Source organism: Elephantulus edwardii, unplaced genomic scaffold (genome assembly GCF_000299155.1).
Source record: "Elephantulus edwardii isolate Elephantulus edwardi_28Jun2011 unplaced genomic scaffold, EleEdw1.0 scaffold00234, whole genome shotgun sequence".
Taxonomy (NCBI): domain Eukaryota; kingdom Metazoa; phylum Chordata; class Mammalia; order Macroscelidea; family Macroscelididae; genus Elephantulus; species Elephantulus edwardii.
The window spans coordinates 2,765,909-2,776,164 of NW_006399984.1; the positions used below are offsets into that span (position 1 = coordinate 2,765,909).

Sequence of the window (10,256 nt, forward strand, 5' to 3'; positions counted from 1 at the left end):
ATTTTCCACAGTGGTTGCACCATTTTATACTTCCACCAAGAGTGAATAAGGGTTCCAGTTTCTCCACAACCTTGCCAGCATTTGTTCCTTGCTGTTCTGTTAAATTTTGCTATTCTGACTGGGGTGACATGATATCTCATAGTTTTGTAACATTCCTTTCTTGAGGAAAAACTCAAAGAGAAAAATGGGAATCCCAAAATATTTAATTGCACTCATGTAAAACCTATACATAGTCCAAAAAGCAGTCCATGAAATGGACCCATGGACCGCCAAAGAACAAACAAGTATGTCTTGGAGAACATGCAGTCAGAGTGTTCTTTGGAGGCAAAGATTATGAGACTTCCCCTCACGTACTTTGGGCATTCGAGGGACATGATGCTTAGAAAGGTTGGTAAAGGAGTGGAAGACTCTTGCCCGGGTGAATTTACAAGGTGACTGCTGCAATTGGCTCTAATGTGTCTGGAAGAGTGATACAGGACAAGATCAGGTTGAGGTTTGTTATTTATAGGGTCACAATGGGTCGTACTCGACTTCACAGCACCTAACAACAAGATGACTAGGAAGCAGATGTTGGAACAGAAGAATGGAACATTGTATGGTTTAAAATCAAGAATGGTGTGTATCAGAGTTGTATCCTTTCTCTGTACATACTCAATCTACATACTGAGCAAAACATTCAAGACCAGACTATGTGAAGAAGAATGTGCTATCTGTATTGGAAGGTGACTCACCAACACTCTGTGTTATGCATTTGTCACAACCTTGCTAGCTAAAAGTAAAAGAGACTTGGAATACTTGCTGCAAAAGACCAAAGACAACAGCCTTCATTATGAATTGCATCTCAACATTTAGAAACAAAAATCCTCACCACTGGACCAATAGGCAATATATGATAGATGAAGACACTCAAGTTGTCAATTATGTCATTTTATTGGGATTCAGATCAATACCCATAGATAGTAATAGCAGTGAAGAAATCAGAAGACATGTTGAATTGGGAAAATATTCTGTCAAGGTCTTCTCTAAAGTGTTAAAGAACAGTGATATCATTCTAACGATTAAGGCACCTGTCTCAAGCCAATTTGTTGTATGTACTGTTGAATTGACTGCATCTCATAGTGACCCTAAGTACAACAGCTCTGAAGCCTGCCCTGTCCTGACTCTTGATACACCTACCCAGTTACTCCAGTTACTGTATCAATCCATCTCAACTTGGGTCTTCCTCTTCTGTGCTGTCCATCTACCCTTCCGAACATGGTATCCTTCTCCAAAGACAGACCTACTTGTTTTTTTGGCAATCTGTGATATGTTCATGACGTTTCTCCAACATCACAATTCAAAGGCATTAATTATTCTGTCATCCTTTGTCCAGCCCTCTGATGAATAGCAAGTAATTGTGAATACCATGGCGTAGATCAAATGCACCAGGCACACCTTAGGCATATTCTTTTCATTTACCTCCTAGGAATCTGAAAATTGTGTATAATAAGGATTTTAGAAGAATTGATGTCAGGGAGCTCTGGTGGCCTAGTGGCAAGAAGGTGCACTGAAATCCCAGAAGTACGTGGTTCAAATCTACCAGATGCTCGACTGGAGAAGGAGGGGCAATCTCCTCCTGTACCATTCAGATCCAGTTTGATGGTATACACAAAAAGTAATAAAATGTAAAAAAAAAAAAAAGAAGAAGAAGAAGAATTGATGTCTTTTAGCTGTAGTATTGGAAAATTGCATGTACTGAGTATTGCATGGGTTGCCAAAAGATCAAACAAATTGGAAGAAGTACACCCATGGTGCTCCTTAGGGGTAAGGATGATAAATCTTTGCCTCTTATACTTTGGGTTTGTTGTCAGGAGAGGCTGTTTCTTGGGAATAGGCATCATGCTGGGAAAGGTGGATGGTCAGAGAAAGAGAAGACCCCCCCCCCCACAACAAGGAGAATTGATACATTATGCATCTCAGAGATGGTTAGGATAGGGCAGAGTTCAAATCATTTGTTCATAGTCAGCTGGTTGGCACCTAGCATCAACAGTCAGCTTTGATATCATGCTTCAGTATTGATGGAGCTTCAAGACATTATTATGCTCAGTGAAATAAGTCTGATCACAAAAGAACAAAATGGTGTTACATAAAAGGCAAGTAAAATGTGTAGAGATCAAAGTTTATCAGTGGTTTATCAGGGAGGAGGGAAGGATGTAAACAGTGATGGAAAATCAAATTTAGGATAGCTTTGTAGCTGATTGTTTTAACTGCTATCAGTAAATTAATTGTCAGTTCAAGCTTAAACTTCTCACCCTTGGGTCAATTCTAACTCCTAGTGACCCTCTATCATGTTGGCATGGTTTTAAACCACAATGGGAGGAGATAGCCAATCTTTTCCTCTCAGATTCAAACTACCGACAACTTGCAGATCAGCTTGCACCAGAACTCCTTCTTAAGTTACAAGTGTTAAAAAAACCTTTTTGACAAGAAGCTGCACTGTAATCCCAGAGGAGTGCAGTTCAAATCCACCAGAAGCTTTGCTGGAGAAGGAGGAACAATCTCCTCCTGTACCAGTCAGATCCGATTTGACGGTACACACACACACACACACACACACACACAAATAATAAATAAATAAATAAAACCCTTGTTATACTTGTGAAAAGTTAAGTTGACAAAAGTTGTGTAATAAATACACTTAAAGTAATTCCAAAGGGTAGGAGAAGGAACTGTTGAAAGTACATTTGTACAGCCAAACACTTCATTTTGGTTCCTTGGTATAGAGGTATACCATTGTGGCTTCATGGGATATTCCAGTTAGTCAGTCTAATAATTTGTTAGTGCTTCTGTTTTATTTTCTAGTTCTTTGCATAGTTCCTGAGGTCTAAATAACTTGCATTTAGCCATTTAAAGCACAGACCTCAGTTTCTATTCAACAACAGCAACAGAAGATCAAGAAGAGCCTGAAATAAGAGGAAGATATGGAATGTGTGGCTATTTGCACATTCCATCCTTTGTCACAAGACCAGGAAAACTGGATGATGTCTGGGCACCATAACTAATTTTGTGATCAAAAGAGTCTATAGAAGAATTTTGAGCAAAAGGTGAAAAGTACAGAATAGAATTTTGAATACTTATGATCTCTAGACTAGCTGGAGCCATGGAAGGTAGATGGATTCAGTAATTTCCCTGATGTAGCAGCCCTATAACAACAGACCTAAATCCTTTCCTATCCTGTGCCATCCTTATCATCTCTGATACACATTAGCCCATTGCTAGTCATTGGTGGCTGCCCATTTCAGTCACTGTGTCAGTCCACCTTTTAGGGAGTATTTCTTTCTTTTGCTGATCCTCTGCCTTTCCAAGCATGATGTCACTTTTCAAGGAAGAGCCTAACATGTCTGAAATAAGAGACAAAACTTCACCATCCTTGCTTCCAGGGAGAACTCTGGTTGCACCTTTTCCAAGACAAATCAGTTCTTCTGGCAGTCCATGGGATGGATATTCAGTATTCTCCAACAACACAACTCAAAGCCAGCAATTCTATTATTCTTACTCATTTTCCAGCTCTCAGAAGCATAGCAAATAATTCAAAAGATCATGTCCTGAGTTAGGCATACCTTAGCCTGACATCTTGTTCTTCGGTAATTTCGAGAGCTCCCCAAGAGGAGCAGACTTGCCCAGAGCAATATGTCTCCTGATCTTTTGGCTGCTGGTGCCAAGGATGTGGACTGAGGATCCAAGCAAGATGATATCATTGACAGTTTCAGTCCTTCCATCTTTCATGATGTTGCCTATTGACCCAGTGGTAAGGACTTTTGGGTTTTTGATGTTGAGTTGTAATCCATATTGAAGGCTTTGATCTTCTATAGCAAGCATTTCATGTCCTACTCACTTTGAGGAGTTGTGTAATAAATATACTTACAGTATACTTATGGTGTCATCTACATAACACAGATGAATTTTCCTCTATTCTTATGCCATATTCTTTATTGAGTCTGGCTCTATGCTCAGCATACTGATTGAATAGGTGTAGAGAAAGAAAGTATCCCTGACACATGCTCTTCCTGGTAGATTTTTCTCTTGCTCATCATTTGTGATTGTATCTTGTCTGTCTGCCCACTGAATACTAAAAGCTCTTTGGGAGCAGACAGTGTCCAAACATAAATAAATACATAGCACCTGCTTATTAAAGACTGAGTTAATAGAAAGTAATAATAATAATAATATTGTTGTTGTTGTTGTTATGTGCCGTCGAGTCGTTTGCGACTTAGAAATTATCTTCCATTGTCCAACCCATGATCTGACAGCTTGTATCTGAAGCTTTCTTGGCTTCTGTGATTCCAAACACGTCAACTGCTGACAATAATAATATAAAATGAATTTTGCCTCATTAAATCCTACAAGTAAGGTATAAACTATCATTTGTTTATATCTATATTTTGTTTAAGATGAAAATGTAAGGATGAGATAATTTTAGTTTCTCTGTATAGATTATTCATGAAAGTCTCTAAATCTGTTAAATAAGCTGTATTTGTATATTGTCATGACTAATTCTTCATTCAGTACAATTTTTTTATCAGCTAAGAGAGGAAGAACGTCAATGAGATAAATTGACTCGGTGACAGTAGCAATAGGCTCGAGTATGTCAGGTGATGAGAATGGCACAGAGTTGTATGAGTCACTATGAGTTGTACTGTACTCGATGGCACGTAGCAACAGCAATAGTCATTTCTGACTGAAAGCAGTTTTTACTACATAAAATCATATGTTATAAAATAATTTCAAACATTTTATATCATCTCTTCTTTTGTCATTGTGAAAGAAGTAGATTGGTGTTACATGTAAATAGGGTATATATTTTATGTTAATAAAAATGTTCTTCATAAAGTGACAAATGGAGTTAAAATTTTTGCTTGTATAAGAACTATCATGATCTTTCTCTAAAAATGTCATTCTATTTCTTAATATTCAGATTTGAAGAGTGTCATCCTGCCTCTCGTACTAGCAGTTCCTCTGTTCTCTGATCAATGTGGCTCACAAGAACTTCATAAGTAGTAAACGACATGAACCAGGGGCGTGGAAAATATGACTTTTATATTGGTCTGGGATTGGCTATGAGCTCCAGCATTTTCATTGGAGGAAGTTTCATTCTGAAAAAAAAAGGCCTCTTAAGACTTGCCAAGAAAGGCTCTATGAGAGCAGGTAAGATTGTGTCTTATGTAGCATTTGTGTGTGTGTGTGTGTGTGTGTGTGTGTGTGTGTGTGTGTGTCTGTATATATATGAAAACACAGATTCTTTAACTATGGAAGTTCATGTCCTCAGCCCTCGTGAGCATATATATAAAATATTGAACTGTAAAAAAGTTTTAAAATGAAAAAAAAAATAAAAAAAAGTTTTAAAATGTTCACAGAGACTCAGAAAACAATTTTTGAAGAAAATTTAAAAATGAGATGTTAAAATAAGTTAACTATTTCCACCTTTACTTAGCTCTAGAGAGCTGTTCTTCCCAAGCAGAAATGTAAACCAATGTTCAATTAGCATCCAACCTTTCAAAATTTAAAGGTCTGCAAAGAAAGAGAAAGGGTACATTGATAGATAGAAATTTGTTGAACAATCATTTTCCTCCAAATTGTTAAATGTAGGATTTCTGACCATTGCCTTTGGGATTTTCTATGATGCTTGCAGCCTTGCAGGAAGGAAAGGAAATGTCTTTGGCTTACTAGGTTCCTTACTAGAAGCAGTGAACCTCACATGTTACAGATTATTGCCCCAGAAAATTCTGGACAAAGTCCCAAGGTCCTGGGGAGACCAGGCATGACTGAACCTAACTCTCACTCCTTCATCTGACTTGTTGACAGCTTCTAGTATCCCAGGATTGTTTTAGGTTGTGCTCCATTCTGCCTCTGTTTTACTTCTAGCCCTTGTTCAGACTCATAAGAAGACATACTTGATATGAAAATAGTACTTTCATTATGCTTTCTGTGCCATATCGGTGTATAAACCTAATTAGTTTTAACTCAGTAGCCTTTATTAACATTTATTGGCAGAGAAGAAAGTATTAGCATCCACTGCTTATTTGTAGTATCTCTCTTTCTTAGTCCAAATTTATCCATAGTGGATATGTTCTGCAAGAATTAATCTTTTTAAAAAAAATTTTTAAAATTTTGATATTTTTATGTATGTGCTGTCAAATCAGATCTGACTGGTACAAAAGGAGATTGCCTTTCCTTCTCCAGGAGAGAATCTGGTGGATTCAAACCATGTACCTCTGGTATTGCAGTGCAGGTTCTTGCCACTAGGCCACCAGAGATCCCTAAGAATTAATCTTAAGAATATCTTAAATACTAGTATCTTGCTTACTTTGAGAGACAAGCCAAAGAAAATAGTAGGATGTTCATCAATGAAACCCCAGAGTGTGAGCAGTGTTCAGTTTATGTCTGGTCCACAAAGGACCATAGTGATATCTATAAGTCCTTAAGTGGCCTTACCGTACTGAAGTATAAGACTAATTCATTCAAAGTTGGGCATACTTTTTATTGGTTTTTTTTTTCCTTTATTTTGTATATTGAAGCTGAGTTTACAAAACAAGAAAACCAAATATAAAGATTGATCTAATGAATTTTACCAAGTATAGTGCAAACATATTTAATTTTTTTTATAATCTTATGATTCTTATATACCCTTTCTTAAGGTTGCTATAAAAATTTAAAAGGAATTCCTTTGTCCAGTTGTACAGAAAGCTTTATTTATTGTTGTCATTAATTGAAATTTTCAGATCTGTCAGTACTAAAAGTTTTAATGTATATGTGCCTGATAATCTTTCCAAAAAAATTGAAGTGTTTCTTCATTCACAGGTCAGGGTGGCCATGCATATCTTAAAGAATGGTTGTGGTGGGCTGGACTGCTATCAAGTATGTACAAAGAACATTTCCAGAAAATATATTTGTATATAAAATACTTTTCATGTACTAATAAAACTTAATGTTGCTTGCAGATTTAAAAACTTTTACTATTATGAACAAAATTAATGATTTAAAATTATCAATAAAAATTCAAAATGTGAAAAATTTAATCTTAGAAATATAATTTAGTGATTGTAAAGATCTGAAGGAGACACTGAGAAAACTCCAAGACTCAAGATCCAGGTGAACACCGACTCACGGAGTCTTCTAGAATTGAGTTGGAATCAACAGATATCAAGGAGATTCAGACCCAAGAAGGTGGTTCTGCTGCTATTAGGGGCTGTTGAGGCAACCATGACTTATAGCCACTCTGAGCAGATTGAAGCCTCTCCTTATCCAGTTCAAACCCAGTGTCACAGTTACTGTGTGAACTCATCACACTGAAGATCTTTTTTTTCAATCTGGTACAATAAATAAGGACTTTGCGCGGGGGGGAAATAATTTTGAAATTCACTCATAACTGCCCCTCTAGCAGGTTTTCAGAGGCAAAACATCATACAAGGGAAGATTGCCGATCTTTCTCCCATAGAGTAGCTTGTAGATTTGAACCACATGCCTTAGAGTTGGCGGCACAAATTCTTACCAGCAAGCCTCTAAAGGTTTGATATGGCTAATTGGAATATATTTTTAAAGGTGTGAATATTCTCATGAAGTGAGAAAAGACATTTGTTTTAAAAAATTAATTGCACATGTGGGTTAATAGTTATATTTATCAGATCTGGTTGGCTGTCATGAATGTATCACATACATACAAACATTATTTTTATATTATTATTTTTATTTTATATTATTATTTTTATATTTTATACCAGGTAATAGTATTAGCTATCTTACATGAAATGCCCAAGTTAATAATGATTATTGTACTAGAATGTAAACAAAACCCAGCTCATGCTGTTTACAAGAGGTGCACATAAAACATAAGAACACAGAATGATTGAAAGTTAGGGTAGAATCACGTTTCAAAAGAAAGTTATTATCACTGTTGCTGACATTAGACAAAGTGTCAAAGCAAATATCAATATTGCAGATAGAGGATTGCTTCATAAATTCAAAAGGCTAAACTCATTGGAAACAAAAGTGGCATCCACTTGCTAAACAATATGCCTCTGGAAACTATGAACTTTGATAAATGATGATCGTTATAGAAAGGATTCATTCCTTTTGTTCATAAGGTCGCTATGAGTCGTGCTTGACTCGACAGCAATCAACAACAACAACAATAACAACAACAACAAACTCATAACTTAAACTATAACAGTTATAACACTATTTTAAAACATTACCATAAAGCTGAAATTGCCAAAACATTAAAGAGAAATAAGGGAGCTCTAGTGGCCAAGTGGCAAGAAGCTGCAATGCAAACCCAGAGGTACATGGTTTGAATCCACCAGATGCTCTGCTGGAGAAGGAGGGGCAGTCTCTTTCTCTGTCAGTCAGATCCAGTTTGATGGCTTTGAATCAAACAAGAAATAATAATAAAATCAAAACAAAACATTAACGAGAAATAGATAAATCTAGAGTAATCAGATTTTAATATACTGGTTTTCAGTAGTTGATAGAACAAACAGATAATAAAAAATTGTCAGCAGTTGATGTGTTTGGAATCACAGAAGACAAGAAAGCTTCAGATACAAGCTGTCAGATCATGGGTTGGACAATGGAAGATAATTTCTGAAGGGATTTGGTAGATGTGAAGGGGTATCCTGGTGGAGGGTGGAGCTGGGAAATAAGTGTGACAAGGCATTGGGCTAAGAGCAGGGTCAACACTGTAACTAATGGTTAACTCCACAATGAGGAGTTTCACTGTTCCACAAATTGCTTATCTGTCAGATACTCCTCTAAATCTGAACATTCAGATTAAGACAGACTAGGAAGAAGGATTGGACATCCACTTCTGCAATAGCAGGCCTCCGAAAACCCTTTGTACAACAGAACGCACATAGACTAACAGAAAGGGCAACCTAGGTAGAACTTTCAAGTATGGAAATACAAAGGAAGAGGAACAGTTGTATGCAGACCCTAGTGACTGGAACATGGAATGTGAGAACCATGACTGTAGGAAAATTATAAATTGTTAAGAAAGAAATGGAACACATAAATATTGACATATTAGGCATTGGAGAGATGAGATGGACTGGCATGGGGCATTTTGAGTCAGATGGTCATATGATACGTTACTCCAGAGATGAAAAGATGAGGAAAAATGGGGTTGCCTTCATAGTAAAAAAAGAAATTTCTAGATCCATCTTGAGTACAACATTGTGAGTGATAGGATTATATCCATACGCTTACAAGGAAGTCCAGTGAATACCACCAGATATATGCACCAACAACCAGAGCCAAAGAAGAAGAAATAGATGATTTCTGCCAACTCTTACAGGCAGAGCTAGATTGAACATGCAATCAAGATGCATTGATAATAATGGGTGACTGGAATGCAAAAGTCGGGAACAGAGAAGAAGAATCAGTAGTTGGAAAACATGGGCTTGGTGACAGAAATGAAGCTGGAGATAGAATGATTGAATTTTGCACAATCAATGACTTATTCATTGCAAATACGTTTAATAAGAGACATAAACGCAGGTCATACACATGGATTTCACCTGATGGTATACATAGGAATCAGATCGATTACATCTGCGGAAAAAAACCACTGGAGAAGCTCAATATCAGCTGTGAAAACTAGGCGGGGGGCTGATTGTGGAACAGACCACCAATTACTCATATGCAAGTTCAAGCTGAAGCTGAGGAAAATTAAACCAAATCTACAGGAGCCAAAATATGACTTTGATTTCATCCCACCTGAATTTCAGAATGATCTCAGGAACAGGTTTGAGGCCTTGAACACTAATGAGCGAAGACCAGATGAGTTGTGGGGGGATGTCAAATATATCATCCAGGAAGAGTGCAAACGGTCATTACAAAGACAGAAGAGGAAGAAAAGACCAAAATGGGTGTCAGAAGAAACTCTGAAGGTTGCACTGGAGCGCAGAGAAGCCAAAGCACAAGGAAGAATTCAAGATACAAAAGAGCTGAACAGAAGATTCCAAAAGGCAGCTCGGAATGACAAAGCAAAATATTACAATGAAATGTGCGAGGAGTTAGAGTCGGAAAATCTAAAGGGCCGAACTCGTTCAGCATTTCTTAAGCTCAAGGAACTGAAGAACTAATTCAAACCTAGAGTTGCTATAATCAGGGATGCTTTAGGCAGAATATTAAATGATCCAGGAAGTATTAAAAGAAGATTGAAGGAATATACTGATTCATTGTATCAAAAGGAATTGGCAGATACAGAAGAATTTAATGAA

General features: G+C 37.0%; 1 protein-coding gene across 2 annotated transcripts in view; it reads left to right on the forward strand.

The window, feature by feature from the left end:
• Nucleotides 1-4,955: 4,955 nt before the first annotated feature.
• NIPA2 (non imprinted in Prader-Willi/Angelman syndrome 2) overlaps nt 4,956-10,256 on the forward strand; it is a 29,816-nt gene continuing 24,515 nt past the window's right edge. The window contains exons 1-2 of one of the 2 annotated variants that reach the window (XM_006898590.1): nt 5,046-5,184; nt 6,838-6,894. In XM_006898590.1, coding sequence (XP_006898652.1) covers nt 5,046-5,184; nt 6,838-6,894 — 196 coding nt within the window. Of the gene's footprint in view, nt 5,185-6,837; nt 6,895-10,256 lie in introns of both variants that reach the window. The other variant, XM_006898591.1, reaches the window with a different exon arrangement.